At 40.2% G+C, this 23504-nt stretch overlaps 1 protein-coding gene across 1 annotated transcript in view; it reads left to right on the top strand.

Annotated features, from left to right (window-relative positions):
• The window catches only part of TMCO1 (transmembrane and coiled-coil domains 1), an 81778-nt gene that overhangs the window by 41406 nt on the left and 16868 nt on the right, over positions 1–23504 (top strand). The window contains exon 6 of the mRNA XM_055401837.2: positions 17720–17864. Coding sequence (XP_055257812.1) covers positions 17720–17864 — 145 coding nt within the window. The remainder of the gene's footprint in view (positions 1–17719; positions 17865–23504) is intronic.

Below are 23504 nucleotides of genomic sequence, written 5' to 3'. Positions count from 1 at the left end.
CTTAATTTTGAGGCTATCTTATGTATAAAGCAAAGACTAAGCTTTTATGAGGCCTCTAAAAGGAGTTTAGTATGTCCGTTGGGTTTTTAAGTTCCTTACTAGCAAACTGCTTCCAAATGAAGGTAGACAGTCATTCAGAGATATTTGACTCTTAAAATAATCTTAACAACTATAATCTTGTTTAACAATAAGGTAAGTGACTGTTTTCTAAACTAACGTGTAGCAGGCCTGAATAATTATGGGACTGATTTTGGCAGAAGCTGGGAAAATAGCCAAAGATGACAAGCAGTCATTTATTACCTTTCAGAGCTCACCTGAGCTATCCCACACATATGAGGATTTTCCTCTTACTCTTCCTTCTCTTTCTCCTCTTTCCCCCCTCCCTGCTTCATTTCTGTCTCTCCCTTCCCTTGTACTCATCCCCCCAACACTATTCTGTTCTCTTCACACCTGTTAAGTACCTGCTTTGTGCCAGGAATTGTGCTAGGTATCAGAATATAACAAATAACATGTGTTCCCTGCCTTCAATAGTATCAAAATTTTATGGAAAGAAAAGACTGATAAATCAATACATTAATGGATGTTAGTAGACATAAGTGTGTGTGAAATATAGTAGGGGGAAAAAGTATAGTAGGTCTCTCATGGTTAGGTGAGAGACCAACGGGAATGTCCAAAATTATTTCAATACAAAATTTCCACTTAACTGGTGATTTTGAAAAGGACCTTTGGAAGATTGAATAACTTGCCCAGGTTATATAGAAGTCTTATAATTTCTGACTTATAACTCTAATCTCAGTATTGTTTTTTCACTGCTCTGCTTTCTCTTATTTCTTGGATATATTTCACCATGGATTACCAGTCAAATCAAACACTGAAAGATTTTATACTTAACTAGCAAGCTTAACGGAGAAGGCAATGGCAAGCCACTCCAGTACTATTGCCTAGAAAATCCCATGGATGGAGGAGCCTGGTAGGCTGCAGTCCGTGGGGTCGCTAAGGGTCAGACACGACTGAGTGACTTCACTTTCACTTTTCACTTTCACACATTGGAGAAGGAAATGGCAACCCACTCCAGTGTTCTTGCCTGGAGAATCCCAGGGACAGGGGAGCCTGGTGGGCTTCCGTCTATGGGGTCACACAGAGTCGGACACGACTGAAGTGACTTAGCAGCAGCAGCAAGCTTAAGGTTATGACCGATCTAGGCAGCATATTAAAAAGCAGAGACATTACTTTGCCAACAAAGGTCTGTATAGTCAAGGCTATGGTTTTTCCAGTGGTCATGTGTGGATGTGAGAGTTGGACTGTGAAGCAAGCTGAGCACAGAATAATTGATGCTTCTGAACTGTGGTGTTGGAGAAGACTCTTGAGAGTCCCTTGGACTGCAAGGAGATAAAACCAGTCCATCCTAAAGAAGATCAGTCCTGGGTGTTCATTGGAAGGACTGATGTTGAAGATGAAACTTCAATACTTTGGCCACCTGATGAGAAGAGCTGACTCATTGGAAAAGACCCTGATGCTGGGAAAGATTGAAGGCAGGAGGAGAAGGGGACGACAGAGGATGAGATGTTTAGATGGCATCACCAACTTGATGGACATGAGTTTGAGCAAGCTCCAGGAGTTGGTGATAGACAGAGAAGCCTGGCGTGCTGCGGTTCATGGGGTTGCAAAGAGTCGGACACGACTGAGCGACTGAACTGAACTGAACTGAACTGAGCAAGCTTAACTAGTAAGCTGTGTGGATCACAACAAACTGGAAAATTCTTAAAGAGATGGGAATATCAAACCATCTTACCTGACTCCCGAGAAACCTGTATGCTGGTCAAGAAGCAACATTTAGAACCAGACATGGAACAATGGACTGGTTCAAAATTGGGAAAGGAGTATATCAAGGCTGTATATTGTCACCCTGCTTATTTAACTTATATGCAGAGTACATCATGTGAAATGCTGGGCTAGATGACTCACAAGCTGGAATCAAAGATTGCTGGGAGAGATATTAACGACCTCAGATATGCAGATGATACTGCCCAAATGGCAGAAAACAAAGAGGAACTAAAGAGCCTCTTGATGAAGGTAAAAGAGGCGAGTGAAAAAGCAGGATTACAACTCAACATTCAGAAAACTAAGATCATGGCATCCAGTCCCATCACTTCATGACAAATTTATGGGGAAACAGTGAAAACACTGACAGCTTTTGTTTTCTTGGGCTCCACAATTACTTCAGATAGTGAATACAGGCATGAAATTAAAAGATGCTTCCTCTTTGGAAGAAAAGATATGACAAACCTAGACAATATATTAAAAAACAGAAACATTACTTTGCCAGTAAAGGTCTATATAGTCAAAGCTATGGTTTTTCCAGTGGTCATGTATGGATGTAGGAATTGAACCATAAACGTGGCTGAGTGCAAGAAGAATTGATACTTTTGAAATATGGTGTTGGAAAAGACTCTTGAGTGTGAGTCCCTTGCACTTCAAGGAGATCAAACCAGTCAATCCTAAAAGAAATAAGTCCTGAATATTCTTTGGAAGGACTGATGCTGAAGCTGAAGCTCCAATAGTTTGGCCATCTGATGCAAAGAGCCAACTTATTAGAAAAGACCCTGATGCTGGGAAAGATAGAAGACAGGAGGAGAAGGGGACGCCAGAGGTTGAGATGGTTTGATGGCATCACTGACTCAATGGATATGAATTTGGGCAAGCTCCGGGAAGCCTGGTGTGCTGCAGTCCATGGGGCTGCAAAAGAGTCACACATGACTGAGCGACTGAACAACAGTAAGTTCACTGCATGCATGTGTGCTCAGTCATGTCCAGCTCTTTACAACCCCATGGCCTGTCACCCACCAGCCTCCACTGCCCATGGAATTTCCCCAGCAAGAATACTGGAGTGGATTGCCATTTCTTCCTCCAGGGGATCTTCCCTGACCCAAGAATCAAACCTACATATCCTGCGTCTCCTGCATTACATGTGAATTCTTTACTGCTGAGCCAGTGGGGAAGCTTCGCTGATACAACTCAAACACTCAAAATTCTTTAATTTGTCGCATTCTGGACAGTATAGAGCTGGCTAAGTTTTCATCTATATTTTATAAATTTGATCTTTAACCTCTTGTTTATCTCATACTTCTGATTTTTAAAATAATATTTTTATAGGTTAGTGGTGTGTGTGTATGTGTGTATAGCTATTCTTAACGGGTCTTGGCTTCTGTTGCTGTGCTGTGCTCAGTCATGTCTGATTCTTTGTTGTGTGATAACTACAACAAATTTGAATCCCTGCTTTGCTTGAAGTTGACCATTTGATTTTACTCCTTAGTCCATGTACAGGTGCCTTCTAATGAAAGAGATTGAGAAATAATTGTGGGGAATATAACTAATATTTTATAATAACTCTAAATGGAGTATAAACTTTAAAAATTGTGAGTCACTGTGTTGTACACCTGAAACTTATATAATATTGGAAATCAACCATAACTGAATTTAAAAAAAAATAAAGAGAAAGAATGATGGCCATTTCTATCAGTAGTAATGCTATATTATATTCATGTGATTCCCTTTCTTAATGTTATTTGTGAACATATTGTGGTGTGAAAGGCTGCTCTATGGAAGGGACATCTGCTTCAAATATATATTCACATATGTTTAATATTTATTTATTTGTCTGTGTTGGGTCTTAGTTGCAGTGTATGGGGTCTTCACTTTGTCATGTGGGATGTTCTGTTAAAACACATGGACTCTCGTTGTGGCACACATGGGCTCAGCAGTTGGGATGCACAAACTTAGTTGCCCTTTGGCATATGGGATCGTAATTCTCCCCACCAGGGATTGAACCCATGTGTCCTGCATTTCACAGGGGATTCTTCTTTTTGTTTCTTTGTTTTGAAATTTTTACAATGTTGTATTGGTTTCTAACATAAAACAATGAGAATCAGCCACAACTACACATATATCACCTTCCTCTTAAATCTCCCTACTCTCCCCCAGTCCCAGCCCTCTAAGTCATCATAGAGCTCCAGGCTGGGCTTCCTGTGTTATGCAGCAACTTCTTACCAGCCATCCACTTTACACGTGATAGTGTATATATGTTGATGTTACTTATCTCCATTCGTCTGACACTCTCCCTCCCGCACTGGGTCCACAAGTCCATTCTCTACATCTCTGTCTCCATTCCATCCTAGCAAATAAGTTAATCAATACTGTTGTTCTAGATTCCATGTATATCTGTTAATGTGTGATATTAGTTTTTCTCTTTCTGACTTCTGTCACTCTGTGTAACTGACTCTAGGTTCATCCACCTCACTAGAACTGACTCAAGTTCGTTCTTTTTTATGGCTGAGTAATACTCCATTGTATATATGCACCAAATCTTCTTTATACATTCATATATCAGTAAACATCTAGGTTGTTTCTATGTCCTGGCAATAATATTGTAAATAGTGCTGCAGTAAACATTAGGGTACATGTGTCTTTTAAAATTGTGGTTTTCTCAGGGAATATGCCCAGTAGTGGGAGTGCAGGGCCATATGGTAGTCCTGTTTTTAGTTTTTTAAGGAACCTTGGACTGTTCTCCATAATGACTGTATCAGTTTACATTCCCACCAACAGTGCAGGAGGGTTCCCTTTTCTCCATGTCCTCTTCAACATTTATTGTTTGTAGATATTTTGATCATGGCCGTTCTGACTGGTGTGAGGTGATAGGTCTTCTGCCCACTTTTTGGTTGGGCTATTTGTTTTCTTGATATTGAGCTGTATGAGCTGCTTATATATTCTGGAGATTAATCTTTGTCAGTTGTTTCATTTTCAATTATTTTTGAGGGTTGTCTTTTAATCCTGGATGTTCATTGGAGGGACTGATGCTAAAGCTGAAACTGCAATACTTTGGCCACCTCATGCGACGAGTTGGCTCACTGGAAAAGACTCTGATGCTGGGAAAGGTTGGGGGCGGGAGGAGAAGGGGACGACGGAGAATGAGATGGCTGGATGGCATCACCGACTCTGTGGACATGAGTTTGAGTGTACTCCGGGAGTTGATGATGGACAGGGAGGCCTGGCATGCTGTAATTCATGGGGTCGCGGAGAGTCGGACACGACTGAGCGACTGAACTGAACTGATTGTTTCCCTTACTGTGCAGAAGCTTCTTAAGTTTCATTAGGTCCCACTTGTTTATTTTTGTTTTTATTTCCATTATGCTAGGAGATGGGTCAAAGGGGATCTGCCTGTAATTTATGTCAAAGAGTGTACTGCCTACATTTTCCTCTAAGAGTTTTATAGTTTCTGGACTTACATGTAAGTTCTTAATCCATTTTGACTTTATTTATGTATATGGTGTTAGGAAGTGTTCTAGTTTCATTCTTTTAGATATAGCTGTCCATTTTTCCCTTACTGGAGAGGCTGTGTTTTATCCATTATATTTTCTTGCCTCTTTTGTCAAAGATAAGGTGCCCAGAGGTGCGTGGGTTTATCTCTGGGCTTTCTGTCTTGTTCCATTGGTCTGTATATCTGTTTTTGTGCCAGTACCATACTGTCTAGATGACTGTAGCTTTGTAGTAAAGTCTCAAACCAGGAAAGTTGATTCCTCCAGCTCCATTTTTCATCCTCAAGATTTCTTTGACTATTCAGGATCTTTTGTGTTTCCATACATCAGCAGTGGCCACAGACTGGAAAAGGTCAGTTTTCATTCCAATCCCAAAGAAGAGCAGTGGCCAAGAATGTTTCAACTACAGAACATTTGCACTCATTTCAACTGCTAGCAAGGTAATGCTCAGAACGCTTGAAGGATTTTGAAGGCTTCAACAGTACGTAAACCGAGAACTTCCAAATGTACAAGCTGGATTTAGAAAAGCCAGAGGAACCAGAGATCAAATTGCCAACATCCATTGGTTCATAGAAAAAGCAAGGGAATTCCAGAAAAACATCTGCTTCATTGACTACATTAAAGACTTAGTTTGTGGATCATGACAAACCGTGGAAAATTCTTAAAGAGATAGGAATACCAGACCACCTTACCTGCTTCCTGAGAAACCTATGTGCAGGACAAGAAGCAACAATTAGAACTGAAGATGGAGCAATGGACTGGTTCCAAATTGGGAAAGAAGTATGTCAAGACTGTATATTGTCACCCTATTTATTTAACTTATATGCAGAGTACGTCATGTGAAATGCCGGCTGGGTGACTCACAAGCTGAAATCAAGATTGCTGGGAGAAATATCAATAACCTGAGATATGCAGATGATACTGCCCAAATGGCAAAAAGCAAAGAGTAACTAAAGAGCCCCTTGATGAAGGTGAAAGAAGAGAGTGAAAAAGCAGGGTCAAAACTCAGTATTCATAAAACTAAGATCATGGCATCGGGTCCCATCACTTCATGCCAAATAGATGGGGGAAAATAGAAACAGTGAGAGACTTTATTTTCTTGGGCTCCAAAATCACTGTGGCTGGTGACTACAGCCATGAAATTTAAAAATGTTTGCTCCTTTGAAGTAAAGCTATAGTAAACCTAGACAGCGTATTAGAAGGCAGAGACATCACTTTGCCAACAAAGGTCCATATAGTCAAAGCTATGGTTTTTCCAGTAGTCACATACGGATGTGAGAATTGGACTCTATAGAAGGCTGAATGTGGAAGAATTGATGCTTTCAAACTGTTGGGCTGAAGAAGACTCTTGAGACTCCCTTGGACATCAAGGAGATCAAACCACTCAATCCTAAAGTAAATCAACCCTGAACATTTGATAGAAAGACTGATGCTGAAGCTCAAGCTCCAATAGTTTGGCCACCTGATGCGAAGAGCTGACTCATTGGAAAAGACCCTGATGCTGGGGAAGAAAGAAGGCAGGAGGTGAAGGGGACGACGGATAAGATGGTTGGACGGCATCACCGACTTAATGGACATGATTTTGAGCAAACTCTGGGAGGTAGTGAAGGTTAGGGAAGCCTGGTGTGCTGCAGTCCATGCTGTCACAAAGGATTGGACATGACTTAGCAACTGAGCAGCAACAGCAAATTGTATAATTTTTTGTTCTAGTTCTATGAACTATACCATAGGTAATTTGATAGAGATTGCATTGAAGCTGTAGATTGCTTTGGGCAGTATAGTTCATTGTCACAGTATTGATTCTTCCAGTCCAAGAACGTGTATCCATCTGTTTGTGTTGTCTTTGATTTCTTTCATCCATGTCTTATAGTTTTATGCTTACAGGTATTTTGTCTCCTTAGGTGGACTTATTCCTAGGTATTCTATTCTTTTATTGCAGTGGTGAATGGAATTGTTTTTTTAATTTCTTTCTGATTTTTTCATTGTTATTGTATAGGAATGCAAGAGATTTGTGTGAATTAATTTTGTATCTTGTAACTTCAGTGTATTCATTGATTTGCTCTGGTAATTTTCTGGTGGCATCTTTAGGGTTTTGTATGCTCCAAGGCAGAGGAACCAGAGATCAAGTTGCCAACATCTGCTGGATCATGGAGAAAGCAAGAGAGTTCCAGAAAAACATCTATTTCTGCTTCATTGACTATGCCAAAGCCTTTGACTGTGTGGATCACAATAAACTGTGGAAAATTCTGAAAGAGAAGGCAATACCAGACTACCTGACCTGCCTCTTGAGAAACCTATATGCCGGTCAGGAAGCAACAGTTAGAACTGGACATGGAACACCAGACTGGTTCCAAATAGGAAAAGGAGTACGTCAAGGCTGTAAATTGTCACCCTGCTTATTTAACTTACATGCAGAGTACATCATGAGAAACGCTAGGCTGGAGGAAGAATAAGCTGGAATCAAGATTGCCAGGAGAAATGTCAATAACCTCAGATATCCAGATGACACCACCCTTATGGCAGAAAGTGAAGAAGAACTAAAGAGCCTCTTGATGAAAGTGAAAGAGGAGAGTGAAAAAGTTGGCTTAAAGCCCAACATTCAGAAAACTAAGATCATGGCATTTGGTCCCATCACTTCATGGCAAATCGATGGGGAAACAGGGGAAACAATGGCGGACTTTATTTTTCTGGGCTCCAAAATCACTGCAGATGGTGATTGCAGCCATGAAATTAAAAGACGCTTACTCCTTGGAAGGAAAGTTATGACCACCCTAGACAGCATATTAAAAAGCAGAGACATTACTTTGCCAACCAAGGTCCGTCTAGTCAAGGCTATGGTTTTTCCAGTGGTCATGTATGGATGTGAGAGTTGGACTGTGAAGAAGGCTGAGCGCCGAAGAACTGATGCTTTTGAACTGTGGTGTTGGAGAAGACTCTTGAGAGTCCCTTGGACTGCAAGGAGATCCAACCAGTCCATCCTAAAGGAGATCAGTCCTGGGTGTTCATTGGAAGGACTGATATTGAAGCTGAAAGTCCAGTACTTTGGCCACCTGATGTGAAGAGCTGACTCATTTGAAAAGACCCTGATGCTGGGAAAGATTAGGGGCAGGAGGAGAAGGGGACGACAGAGGATGAGATGGTTGGATGGCATCACTGACTCGATGGACATGGGTTTGGGTGGACTCCAGGAGCTGGTGATGGACAGGGAGGCCTGGCGTGCTGCAGTTCATGGGGTCACAAAGAGTCAGACACGACTGAGTGACTGAACTGAACTGAACTTATGCTCTAAACAATGACAGTTTTTCTTCTTTTCGTATCTATATTCCTTTTGTTTCTTTTTCTTCTCTGATTACCATGGTTAGGATTTCTAAAACTATGTTGAAAAATAGAGATGAGAGAGGGCATCCTTGTCTTGTTCCTGATCTTAGAAAAAAATGCTTTTACATTTTCACCATTAGGAATAATGTTTGCTGTGCATTTGTTGTATATGGCCTTTATTATTTTGAGATTGAGTACTTCTAGGCTTAATCTAAAGAGGTTTGTTTTGGGTTTTTTAAAAATCATAAATGGGTGTTGAATTTTGTTGAAAGCTTTCTCTGCATCTATTGAGATGATCATATGGTTTTTATCTTTCAGTTTTTAATATGATGTGTCACATTGATTGATTTGCATATATTGAAGAATCCTTGTATACCTGGGGTAAACCCCACTTGATCCTGGTGTATGATCCTTTTACTCTGTTGTTGGATTTGTTTGCTAGAATTTTGTTGAAGATTTTTGCACGTGTGTTCATATTGGCCTGTTGTTTTCTTTTTTTGGTGGCATCTTTGTCTTGTTTTAGCATCAGGGTGATGGTGGCCTCGTAGAATGAATTTGGGAGTTTTCCTTCCTCTGCAGTTTTCTGGAGGAGTTTGAGCAAGATAGGTGTTAGCTATTCGCTAAATGTTTGGTAGAATTCACCTGTGAAGCCATCTGGCTCTGGGCTTTTGTTGGAAGATTTTTGATCGCGGTTTCAATTTCAGTGCTTGTGATTGGTCTATTTATGATTTCTGTTTCTTCTGAGTTCAATTTTGGAAGGTTGTACTTTTCTGAGAACTTGTCCATTTCTTCCAGGTTGTCCGTTTTATTGGCATATAGTTGCTCTTAGTAGCCTCTTATGATCCTTTGTATTACTGCATTGTCTGTTGTAACATCTCCTTTTTCATTTCTAATTTTATTGACATATAAGTCTTCTCCCTTTTCTTGATGAATTTGGCTAGTGGCTTGTCCATTTTATTTTCTCAAAGTTTTTTTAGTTTTATTGCTGCTGCTAAGTCACTTCAGTCGTGTCCGACTCTGTGCGACCCCATAGACGGAAGCCCACCAGGCTCCCCCGTCCCTGGGATTCTCCAGGCAAGAACACTGGAGTGGGTTGCCATTTCCTTCTCCAATGTGTGAAAGTGAAAAGTGAAAGTGAAGTCGCTCAGTCGTGTCCGACCCTTAGCGACCCCAAGGACTACAGCCAACCAGGCTCCTCCATCCATGGGATTTTCTAGGCAAGAGTACTGGAGTGGCTTGCCATTGCCTTCTCCGTTAGTTTTATTGGTCTTTGCTATTGTTTTCTTCATTTTTTTCCCATTTATTTCTGCTCTGATATTTATGATTTCTTTCCTTCTACTATCTTTGGGTTTTTTGATCCTTCTTTTTCTAGTCACTTTAGGTATAAGATCAGGTTGTTAATATGATGTTTTTCTCATTTCTTGAGGTAGGTTTGTATTGCTATAAACTTCCCTCTTAGAACTGCTTTTGCTGCATCCTCTAGGTTGGTAAAGAATACGCCTGCAATGCAGGAGACCCTGGTTTGATTCCTGGGTCGGAAAGATCCACTGGAGAAGGGATAGGCTACCCACTCCAGTATTGTTGGACTTCCCTTGTGGCTCAACTGGTAAAGAATCTGCCTGCAATGTGGGAGACCTGGGTTGGGGAAATCCCCAGGAGAAAAGAAAGGCCACCAACTCCAGTATTCTAGCCTGGAGAATTCCGTGGACTGTATTGTCCATGGGGTCACAAAGAGTCGAACCCAACCAAGCAACTTTTACTAGGTTTTGGATTGTCATATTTTTATTACCATTTGTTTCTAGGTATTTTATAAATTTTCTTTTAGTGTCTTCAGTGACCTCTTAGTTTTTGAGAAGGGTGTTGTTTATCTTCCATGTGTTTGTGGTTTTTTAACAGGTTCTTTCCCTGTAATTGATATCTAGTCTCATAGCATTTGGTCAGAAAAGATGCTTGATAGGATTTCAGTTTTAAATTTACCAAGGCTTGATTTGTGACCCAAGTTGTGATCTGTCTTGGAGAATGTTCTTTGTTTAGTTGAGAAAAAAGTGAATTCTGCTGTTTTGGGATGAAATGTCCTAAAGATATCAATTAGGGCCATCTGGTATAATGTGTGCTTTAAGGCTTGTGTTATTAATTTTCTGTGTAGATGATCTATCCTTTAGTGTAAGTGGGGTGTTAAAATCCCCAACTATTATCAGTTTACTCTCAATTTCCCCTTTTATGGTTGTTAGCATTTGCCTTTTGTATTGAGGTGCTCCTATACTGCATGCATAAATATTTATAATTGTTGTATCTTCTTGGATTGACCCCTGCAAGCTGGATTCTTAGCCATTGGACCGTCAGGGAAGTCCCCCTATGGTAATCTTTAAAATACAGTACGTGTGAACTTTGCATAATCATTTTTATTGTCTGTAAATATTCCATTGAATGGATGTACCCTTACGTATATAATCTTCTATCAATCTTCACACAGAATTTTCACAGGTAGTATATACACCAGTATACATCTACTTATTTTTTCCCCATGTATATCCTACAAATACTGCTTGGGTAAAGTTTTGATAGAAATTGTTCTCTAGAATGTTGCTTTTTGTTTGGCTGTGCTTTGTGGTGTTGGGGAATCTCAGTTCCCCAACCAGGGATTGAACTTGGACCCATGGCAGTGAAAACATAGAGCCCTAACCACTGGACCACCAGGAAATTCACCTAGAAAAGTTTTTATTCATTTATGTTTTTAGATTACTGTCCTCAAGGCTTGTGGATGGTTCTTTCTGTATATATTTGTCATCACTAGAAATTATGTATCTGTTTAATATTTGTAAATCTAATAATTGAAAAATAATATATATTTTTTAATTTGCAATTTCTGCTGATGTTTAGCATGTTTTCATTTATTTATTATGCTTTTACTATTTCTAAATTTCTAGTTCATGTTATCCTTATTTTCTTTTTATAAGAATTCTTTACATATTAAGACTCTCCTTTACATATTAAACTCTCCTTTTGGAGATACATCAGTTCAGTTCAGTTCAGTCGCTCAGTCGTGTCCGACTCTTTGCGACCCCATGAATCACAGCACGCCAGGCCTCCCTGTCCATCACCAACTCCCGGAGTTTACTCAAACTCATGTCCATCAAGCTGGTGATGCCATCCAGCCATCTCATTCTCTGTCGTCCCCTTCTCCTCCCACCCCCAATCCTTCCCAGCATCAGAGTCTTTTCCAGTGAGTCAACTCGTCGCATGAGGTGGCCAAAGTATTGGAGTCTCAGCTTTAGCATCAGTCCTTCCAATGAACACCCAGGATTGGTCTCCTTTAGAATGGACTGGTTGGATCTCCTTGCAGTCCAAGGGACTCTCAAGATTGTCTTCTCCAGCACCACAGTTCAAAAGCATCAATGCTTCGACGATCAGCTTTCTTCACAGTCCAACTGTCACATCCATACATGACCATGAGAAAAACCATAGCCTTGACTAGATGGACCTTGGTTGGCAAAGTAATATGCTATCTAAATTGGCCATAACTTTCCTTCCAAGGAGTAAGCGTCTTTTAATGGACAATATTAATTTTTATGTTACTTTTCTGTTGTATAAATAGTACCTTTCTTACACCCAATTATATAGTTTTTTCTTTTTTATATTTAAATAAATTTTGTTTCATCTGTAATTTATTTTGGTGTTTAGTTTCCAACTTTACTAACCTCTTAGCTATTGTCAGTACTAGGTAGGGAATAAATAATGTTTTCCCTCTTGATTTGAAATTACTAGTTTATGATATATCATGTAGCTTCTGAAGCTTATGCAATAGATCTTAACCAGGAATGTACATCAGAACCAAGGAATTTTGGTTCCAAAATTCTAAAACAAGAATTTTCTTATGCTGCTGCTACTGCTGCTAAGTCACTTCAGTCGTGTCCGACTCTGTGCAACCCCATAGATGACAGCCCACCAGGCTCCCCCGTCCCTGGGATTCTCCAGGCAAGAACACTGGAGTGGGTTGCCATTTCCTTCTCCAATGTGTGAAAGTGAAAAGTGAAAGTGAAGTCGCTCAGTCGTGTCTGACTCGTAGCGACCCCACGGACTGCAGCCTACCAGGCTCCTCTGTCCATGGGATTTTCTAGGCAAGAGTACTGGAGTGGCTCGCCATTGCCTTCTCCGATGGTACATATATTGGTGCATATATTGCAAAATGATTACCACAATAAGATTAGTTAATAAATCCTTCACACAGATATCAGTTTGTTGTTGTGGTGGTAAGACTAATTAAGATTTACTCTCTTAGGAAATTTCAAGTATATAATACAGTAGTATTAAATATAATTACTATTCTGTACATTAGATGCCCAGAACTTATTAATCTTAAAACTGAAAGTTTGTACCCTTTGACCAACATCTCCCTGTTTCTTTCACCTCCCATCCTCTGGCAACCGCCAACCTAGTTCTCTAAGAGTTAAGCTTTTTTTAGATTCCACATGTAAGTGATGTCATACAGTATTTGTTTTTCTCTGTCAAACTTGCATACAGTATATATATACACATGTAGAGATGTGTGTATATATTCACATTTCCTTTACCCGTTCATCTGTTGGTGGCACTTAGGTAGTTTCCATATCTTGGTTATTGTGAATACTACTGCAGTGACATGGGAGTACAGATCTCTTTGAGATAGTAGTTTATTTCAATTTCTTTGGCTAAATCGCTAGAAATGGGATTTCTGAATCATATGGTAGTTCTGTTTTTAATTTTTTGAGGAACATTCATGTTGTTTTTCATAGTGGCTGTACCAATTTACATTCCCACAAATAGTGCCCAGCATTTGTTATCTCTTGTCCTTTTGGTAATAGTCATTCTAACAAGTGAGAGATGAAATCACATGGCTTTAATTTGCATTTCTCTGATGGTTAGTAGTATTGACCATCTTTTTATGTACTTCTTAGCCATTTGTATGTCTTTTTCAGAAAAATGCCTATTGAGATCCTCTGCCCTCATTTTAATTGATTATTTGGGAGAGTTTTGCTATTGTACAGATCCTTATATATTTTGGATATTAATTCTTTAACAGATATATGGTTTACAGATATTTTCTCTTATTCCATAGTTTGCATTTTCCTTTTGTTGTTTCATTTGCTGAGCAGTAGCTGTTTTGTTTGATGTGGTCACACTTGCTGAGTTTTGTTGCTTGTGCTTTTGGTGTCATATCCAAAAAATCTTTGCCAAGAGCTGTGTCATGGAGCTTTTTCCCAGTGTTTCCTTCTAGAAGTTTCATGGTTTCAGATCTCATGTTTAAATTCTTAATCCATTTTGAGTTAATTTTTGTGGGTGGTTTTTGATCGGGGTCTGGTGTCGTTCTTTTGTGTGTGAATATCCAGTTTACGCAGCATCATCTACTGAAGAGACCCCCTTGAGAATTCTTTGCTCCCTTGTCAAATACTAGTTGACAGGGTTTATTTCTGGGCTCTTCATTCTGTTCCATTGGTCCACATGTCTGTCTTTATGCCAGTGTCATCTTTGTTTGATGACTGCACATTTGAAATCAGAAAGTTTGATGCCTCCAGCTTTCTTAAGACTGCTTTGCCTATTTAGGATCTTTTGTGATTCCATATGGGTTTTAGTATTAATTTTTCTATTTTTGTGAAAAGTAGAATTTTGATAAGAGATTATATTGGATCTCGGGATGACTCTGGATAGTATGGGCAAGTTTTTTCTTTTTAATATTTATTTATTTATTCTGCTGGTTGGATCTTTGTTGGGGTTTTCAGGCTAAGTAGTCGTAGCGCACAGGCTTAGTTCCCCTGTAACATGTGGGCTCTTAGTTCCCCAACCAGGGGTCAAACCCACAGCCCTCACATTGCAAGGCAGATTCTTCACCACTGGACTACCAGGGAAGTCCCAGGAGGGACATTTTAACAATAGTAATTCTTCCAGTCTATGAGCGTGGATATCATTTGTGTGATCTTCAGTTTATCAGTGTCTTACAGTTTTTAGCATAAATGTTTTTCACTTCCTTAATTAATTTTGATTAAATAAATTAGTTACATTAGTGATGCTGTTGTAGATGGGATTTTGTGTGTGTGTGTGTGTGTGTGTGTGTAGGGCTTCCTTGATAGCTCAGTTGGTAAAGAATCCGCCTGCAATGCAGGAGACCCCAGTTTGATTCTTGGATTGGGAGGATCCTCTTCTGAAGGTATAGGCTATCCACTCCAGTATCCTTGGGCTTCCCTTGTGGCTCAGCTGGTAAAGAATCCACCTGCAATGCGGAAGACCTGGGTTTGATCTCTGGGTTGGGAAGATTCCTTGGAGAAGGGAATGGCTACCAACTCCAGTATTCTGGCGTGGAGAATTCCATGGTCTGTATAGTCCATGGGGTCACAAAGAGTTGGACACAACTGAGCAACTTTCACTTCACTTAATAGGTCATAGACGTGCAACTGATTTTTGTAGGTTGATTTCTGTCTTGAAACTTTACTGAATTCGTTTATTAGTTGTAAAAGGTTTTTGTTTTGGTTACCGTTTCAAATTAAAAATAACAAGAAATAAAATGACTATAGAAGGTGAATTTGGGGGTGCATATCAAGGCTATGGTTTTTCCCATGGTCATGTATGGATGTGAGAGTTGGACTGTGAAGAAAGCTGATCGACGAAGAATTGATGCTTTTGAACTGTGGTGTTGGAGAAGACTCTTGAGAGTCCCTTGGACTGCAAGGAGATCCAACCAGTCCATTCTAGAGGAGATCAATCCTGGGTGTTCACTGGAAGGACTGATGCTAAAGCTGAAACTCCAATACTTTGGCCACCTCATGCGACAAGTTGACTCACTGGAAAAGACTCTGATGCTCGGAAAGGTTGAGGGCGGGAGGAGAAGCGGATGACAGAGAATGAGATGGCTGGATGGCATCACCGACTCTGTGGACATGAATTTGAGTGAACTCCGGGAGTTGGTGATGGACAGGGAGGCCTGGCGTGCTGTGATTCATGGGGTCGTGGAGAGTCGGACACCACTGAGAAACTGAACTGAACTGAACTGATGTTAGCAATAAGAAGGATAAACATTTTTGTCTTTATTTATTTCAGCCCTGCTTCTCACAGTTAACTCTATAAAAAAATAGTAGAGTGTCATACGTAGAACCAGCATAGTGTAAACAGCATATATATAACCAGGAAATACTGCAGCAACTCTATATCATACTTCTTATGACTAAATGGGAGTATCTCCTCCTGGAAAAGTTCTCTTTTGCTTTGCTTTTATGAGGTTAGTAGACAAGAATGATTACTTCTTATGGATCCTTCAATATTTTTTATCATATCCAAGTAATAGCACTTCATGATTGAGCCCTTTCCCTGTGTAAATATATACTAGGAAGGCAGTTCAAAGTAGTAAGTGGATAATCATATGTATTTATAGAATATGTCTATTTCATTCTGTTCTATTTTCTTTGGAGTTCAGCTATGTAAGAAGCTCGCAATAGTTTATATGGATAGATATTTAGGAAATTTTTCTTCAAAGGAAAAGATAGTAATGCTACCTCTCTTTTCCCTCTCCCTCTATAGAAACATTCTAAATACCAAGCATTTTTTTTTAAAAGGAATGTTCTTGGACTTCCCTGGTGGTACAGTGTATAAGAACCTTTCTGTCAGTGCAGGGGACACAGGTTGGATCCATGGTCTGGTAAGATTCCACATACCACAAAGCAACTAAACCCATGTACCACAGCTACTGAAGCTGCAGTCTAGAGCCCATGCTTCACAACTATTGAGCCTGTGCTTCAGAACCGGGGAACCGCAGCTGCTGAGCCAGGTGCTACAGTTACTGAAGGCTGCTTCTAGCTCTGTGCTCCGCAGCAAGAGCAGTCACCTCTATGAGAAGACCACGGGCCACAACAGAGACTAGCCTCTGCTCACCACAGCTAGGGAAAGTTCACGTGCAGCAACGAGGACCTAGCACAACCAGAGATGAATAGAATAAATACATATTTTTTAAAAGCAAATGTTCTAGACATTTTAACTGGAAGTAAAGACTTTATTTGGATAATTTAACTGATGTGTCATATATTTTTCTAATATTGTGAAGTATCACTATCCTTAATTGCACTAATTTCATAATTCTCTTTGTCTGATTATACAACTTATTGAAGAGTATAAAAGAAGCTCATATCCCCAGTACCTCAAAATAAACACTGATATATACTTCTAGCTTTTTTATAAGCTTTTCCTCTTTTCAAAACATTTTTCTTTTCTGTTTTAGAAAAAATAGAATTAATTTCAAATATTAGAAGTATGTTAAAAGTTATCTCAGAATATTATGTATACTATTTTTCATTCACCACTGTCTATATTCCATGAATTTCATGTTTAAGGTATATACTGGGAATCTTTGACTCTTGGTAAAGAGGATTCTTAAAATCTTATTGATGTCATGGTTTAGAACAATGCTTCTCAAAAGTATGGTTTGGGGAATGCTGGCAGTCTCAGACTTTTAGGAGGTCCTTGAGGTAAAAATTATTGTAATAATTCTAACAATTTTTTTTTTTTGCCTTCCTCACTTTCATTCTCTCATGAATGTATGGTGGAATTTTCCAAAGGCTTCATAGGGTGTATAATATTGTAACAGCCCAAGTAACGAAGCAGCTATGAAATTAAGAGGAGGAAGGAAGAAGCCGCCTTCTCGGTGAATTCTTTTTTTGTTTGGAAAATGTTGTTTTCTGTAAAAATACTTGTGTTAACATATACTGAGTATTGCTGTCTTTTAAGTGGTTTGACAAATATTTTAAAATTTCTCAGTTTTAATTTATTAAATAGTAATACTGATAATAAAGCGAAACCTGTAAATAAAACCTTTTTGGAGTCCTCAATATGTTTTCAGCGTGTGAAGTATCCTGATATTGAAAAAGCTAAGAATCTCTAGTTTAGGAAAAGATTAATGGGGAAAATATCTCCTTATAACCTTATACTACAAATATATTTTTAGAATATCACCATTTCTTGGTTTTTTAGAGATCATGAGACTTGAAGTTCTGTCTTTGTCCCAGATTCTTCTCCGGAACTCAGTTTGTCAGTCTTCTGAAAATAACAGTTGTCTGTTCTTTGCTTTTTAGATTTGATGGTAGAGTGGTGGCAAAGCTCCCTTTCACGCCCCTGTCCTATATCCAAGGACTGTCTCACCGAAACCTGCTCGGGGATGACACCACAGACTGTTCCTTCATCTTCCTGTATATTCTCTGTACCATGTCAATTCGACAGGTGAGTGCCCACGTCATCTATTTCGTATGAACATCCTTTCTTGCTCTTACACCCTAAATTAACGTCTGTTTCTGTAATACTGAAAGTGTCTACCTGTTGCTACCGAGATCCTTCAGTTGCTTGTTTCAGAATTCCAGAGTATCATCTGAAACTGTTTTAAATAGGTTTATATTACTGATCCTTAGGGATGGAAAGTAGTCATAAAGTCACACATGGTTTTCATCTCATTTTGAAGAAAACTCTCAAGTTTCTTCTTTATTGCAGCTATCTAAAGGTAGAGAAGTAAAGAGTCGATTTTGCCTTCCCACTATCATTTTTCTTTATTATTCACCAGTGCCTTTTGCACTTCAGGAACACAAGTAAACGTAATAATTTGGTGACTTTAAGTTAGTCACGGTTGAGGTAAAGTCTGAATTGTAGAATTTACATTCAGGCAACATGATGATCAGATATTCATAGTGAAAAAAGGGTGAGAACTAAGTCAGATAGGATTGTGAGAGCCTGGAAGAGAGACTTCGCGTTAAGTTAGTGGCAGACGATTCAGGCAGCAAGGTTGAAATAATAAAGTGGCTTTGGAGATGGGACTTTAAAAAATAAGAGAGGTTAAAGTCTCTTGCTTTAGAACTCTTCATATTTCAGGGCGTTATTCAGTGTTTGAACATACTGTCATTCAGTAGGCATTACAGTGGCGAGGTTGGCACATGCAATAAGTATGAACATGATTATTTCAGTGTTTGTTGTATAAATGATTCAGTTGTTTTTCTTCTTCCTCTGAATATTGTCTGCGGCAGCAGGTTTTTTGATTGGTCTGACGTGTGTGAATCAATCGGAAATGGAATTATAATTAGAAGTTCACAAAGGTCTTCATGATCTTAGCACTTAATGCTCTCCCTACCTCATCTCTCACCTCATCCAGCACTCCAGCCATTCTGACGTATCTGGCAGTTTTCATTCGCCACTCACCCAGACTTGCTTTTTGTGAATATTCTTTCTTCTATCTGGATTCCCCACCTTCTTCTTTTGCATGTTAAATGCAACCAAGTTTTCAGGCTTCCTGGAATCATTTTCTGATACTTACTGCTTCTGAAGGATAGATGTGAGGGGGACATGACCACATGCAGAAATAACAGATAACTATTAGACTAATCTAGTAAAAAATCACTTTGTTCTAAATTATTACAGTGCTGAAATGATTGAAGAGGGGACAAAGTTGAGAAATATATAGAGGTAAGCTGGCAGAACTTAATGATTGATTTAATGTGAGAAAGGAGAAACTAAGGTGGCTTCAACATTATGGCTTTAGTGACCAAATGGAGGATGCGAAAAGAAGAAAGAGAAGTAGGCTGGTTGGAAGACTGCTGTTTCAGTGGTCTGTGGGGCAGTTAAGTGGGTGTGTGCAGCAGGAAGTGGTATTCTTGCGGTGGTGTTCAGTCACTCTGTCGTGTCTGACTCTTTGTGACCCCAAGGACTGCAAGCACAGCGGGCTCCTCTGTCCTTCACTATCTCCCAGGGTTTGCTCAAACTCATGTGCATTGAGTCGGTAACACCATCCAACCGCCTCATTCTGTGTCCCTCCCTTCTCCTCCTGCCCACAGTCTTTCCCAGCATTTTGTGTAACTGAGGTGTTTACTACATCTTTTGAAATGCTTTAGCATTTTGGCTTATCCAAGGTAAAACCCAAGACAGTGACAACATGATTCTCTTTGTTGGTTTAATAGAGATCATCGATAACTAGAATATTGCAGTTAAATTTGATAAGAATGAGATATTAAAATTATAACTAGAGACAGAATATTAATGTGAAGTCAAGTGGGCCTTAGGAAGCATTACTACAAGCAAAGCTAGTGGAGGTGATGGAATTCCAGTGGAGCTATTTCAAATCCTGAAAGATGATGCTGTGAAAGTGCTACACTCAATATGCCAGCAAATTTGGAAAACTCAGCAGTGGTCACAGGACTGGAAAAGGTCAGTTTTCATTCCAGTCCCAAAGAAAGGCAATGCCAAAAAATGCTTAGACTACCGCACAATTGCACTTATCTCAATTGCACGCTAGTAAAGTGATGCTCAAAATTCTCCAAGCCAGGCTTCAGCAATACGTGAACCATGAAATTCCAGATGTTCAAGCTGGTTTTAGAAAAGGCAGAGGAACCAGAGATCAAATTGCCAACATCTGCTGGATCATGGAAAAAGCAAGAGAGTTCCAGAAAAACATCTATTTCTGCTTCACTGACTATGCCAAAGCCTTTGACTGTGTGGATCACAATAAACTGTGGAAAATTCTGAAAGAGATGGGAATCCCAGCCCACCTGACCTGCCTCTTGAGAAACCTGTATGCAGGTCAGGAAGCAACAGTTAGAACTGGACATGGAACAACAGACTGGTTGCAAATTGGAAAAGGAGTACGTCAAGGTTGTATATTGTCACCCTGCTTATTTAACTCATATGCAGAGTACATCATGAGAAACACTGGGCTGAAAGAAGCACAAGCTGGAATCAAGATTGCCAGGAGAAATATCAATAACCGATATGCAGATGACGCCACCCTTATGGCAGAAAGTGAAGAGGAACTAAAACGCCTCTTGATGAAAGTGAAAGAGGAGAGTGAAAAAGTTGGCTTAATGCTCAGCATTCAGAAAACTAAGATCATAGCATCTGGTCCCATCACTTCATGGCTAATAGATTGGGAAACAGTAAAAGCAGTGTCTGACTTTATGTTTTTGGGCTCCAAAATCACTACAGATGGTGATTGCAGCCATGAAATTAAAAGACACTTACTCCTTAGAAGGAAAGTTATGACCAACCTAGATAGCGTGTTAAAAAGCAGAGACATTACTTTGTCAACAAAGGTCCATCTAGTCAAGGCTATGGTTTTTCCAGTGGTCACGTATGGATGTGAGAGTTGTACTATAAAGAAAACTGAGCTCTGAAGAATTGATTCTTTTGAACTATGGTGCTGGAGAAGACTCTTGAGAGTCCCTTGGACTACAAAGAGACCCAACCAGTCCATCCTAAAGGAGATAAACCTTGTGTGTTCATTGGAAGGACTGATGTTGAAGCTGAAACTCTAATACTTTGGCCACCTGATGTGAAGAGCTGACTCATTTGAAAAGACCCTGATGCTGGGAAAGATTGAGGGCAGGAGGAGAAGGGGACGACAGAGGATGAGATGGTTGGATGGCAGCACCGACTCAATGGACATGGGTTTGGGTGGACTCCGGGAGTTTGTGATGGACAGGGAGGCCTGGTGTGCTGCGGTTCATGGGGTTGCAAAGAGCTGGACACAACTGAGCGACTGAACTGAAAATATTAATAAAATACAATGATGTATATATTGTGCCTTAAGCAACAAGGAGCAGTGCTAGTTTAATTACATGCGTTGCAATTCTATTTTAATTACAAAGATGTTACTACTATGTTTGTGATTACTCGCAGTAGTTTTTTGGTGGTTTTTTGCTGTTGTTGTTTTAAATAATTTTATTTATTTTTGGCTGTGCTGGGTTTTTGTTGACATGCGGACTTTTCTCTAATTACAGCGGACAGGGGCTACTCTTCATTGCACTGTAAAGGCTTCTTACTGCAGTGGCCTCTCTTTTGCAGAGCAGAGGCTTGAGGGCATGCAGGCTTCAGTAGTTGCGGCACATGGGTTCAGTGGTTGCAGTTCCTGGGCTCTAGAGCACAGGCCCAATAGTTGTGGCACTCGGCCTGAGTTTTGTTCTGCCACCCTTGGGATCTTCCTAGACCAGGAATCCAAGCTGTGTCTCCTGCATTGGCAGGCAAATTCTTTACCACTAAGTCACCAAGGAAGGCCAGGTTTTTTTTCTTTTTTTGGCTGTCTCTCGAGGTTCTGGGAACTCAGTTCCGTGGCCAGGGATTAAACTCGGGCCACATCAGTGAAACACAGAATCCTAACCACTAGGCCACCGGGAGACTCACAGTTGTTGCTGTTCAGGCACTCAGTCATGTCTGACTCTTTGCAGCCCCATGGACTGCAGCACGCCAGGCTTCCCTGTCCTTCACCATCTCCTGGATCTCGCCCAGATTCATACCTATCGATACAAACACCTATCCAACTATCCTCTGTCATCTCTTTCTCCTCCTGCCCTCAACCTTTCCCAACATCAGGGTCTTTTCTCATGACTTGACTCTTCCCATCAGGTGGGCAACGTATGGGAACTTCAGCTTCAGCATCAGTCCCTCCAGTGAATATTCAGGACTGATTTCCTTTAGGATTGACTGGCTTGATCTTGCAGCCCAAGGGACTCTCAGGAGTCTTTTCCAGCATCACAGTTCAAAAGCATCAATTCTTCAGCATTCAGCCTTCTTTATGGTTCAACTCTCACATCTATATATGACTACTGGAAAAATCATAGCTTTGACCATACAGACCTTTGTCAGTAATGTAATGTCTCCACTTTTTAACATGCTGTCTAGACTTCCCTGGTATCTCAGCTGGTAAAGAATGCACCTACAATGCGGCAGACCCTGGTTCACTTTCTGGGTCAGAAAGATCCACTGGAGAAGGGATAGGTTACCCACTCCAATATTCTTGGGCTTCTTTGTGGCTCAGTTGGTTAAGAATCTGCCTGCAGTGTGGGAGACCTGAGTTTGATCCCTGGGTTGGAAGATCCCTAGGAGAAGGAAATGGCTACCCACTTCAGTATTCTGGCCTGGAGAATCCCATGGACTGTATAGTCCATGGGGTCACAAACAAAGGGTCGAACAGGACTGAGCAACTTTCACTTCACTTAGGTTTGTCATAGCTTTTCTTCCAAGGAGCAAGCGTCTTTTAATTTCAGGCTACAGTCATCAGCCACAGCGATTTTGGAGCCCAAGAAAATAAAGTCTGTCATCGTTTCCATTGTTTCCCTGTCTATTTTGCCATGAAGTGATGGGACTGGCTGCCACGATCTTAGTTTTTTGAATGTTGAGTTTTAAGCCAGCTTTTTCACTCCCCTCTTTCACTCTCATCAACAGGCTCTTTCGTTCCTCTTTGCTTTCTGTTATGAGGGTGGTGTCATCTGCATATCTGAGGGTGTTGATATTTCTCCTGGCAATCTTAATTCCAGCTTGTACTTCATGTAGCCTTGCATTTTGCATGATGTTCTCTGCATATAAGTTAAACAAGCAGGGTGACAGTATACAGCCTTGACATACTCCTTTCCCAATTTTGAACCAGTTCATTGCTCCATGTCCGGTTATAACTGTTGCTTCTTGACTGCATACAGGTTTCTCAGGAGGCAGGTAAGGTGGTCTGCCATTCCTATGTCTTTAAGAATTTTCCACAGTTTGTTGTGTTCCACACAGTCAAAGGTTTAGCATAGTCAGTGAAGCAGATGTTTTTCTGGAATTCTCTTGCTTTCTCTATGATCCAACAGATGTTGGCAATTTGATCTCTGCTTCCTCTGCCTTTTCTAAATCCAGCTTGAACATATGGAAGTTCTCAGTTCACGAACTGTTGAAGCCTAGCTTGGAGAATTTTGAGCATTACTTTGCTAGCATGTGAAATGAGTGCAGTTGTGCAGTAGTTTGAACGTTCTTTGGCATTGCCTTTCTTTGGGATTAGAATAAAAACTGACCTTTTCTAGTCCTGTGGCCACTGGTGAGTTTTCCAGATTTGCTGGCATATAGAGTGCAGCACTT

This window comes from Moschus berezovskii, chromosome 4 (assembly GCF_049115385.1).
Source record: "Moschus berezovskii isolate FMDL1 chromosome 4, NW_MosBer_1.0, whole genome shotgun sequence".
NCBI classification, from domain to species: domain Eukaryota; kingdom Metazoa; phylum Chordata; class Mammalia; order Artiodactyla; family Moschidae; genus Moschus; species Moschus berezovskii.
Note: the sequence above shows the minus strand (reverse complement) of the source record. Positions and strands in the feature narration are given on the sequence as shown.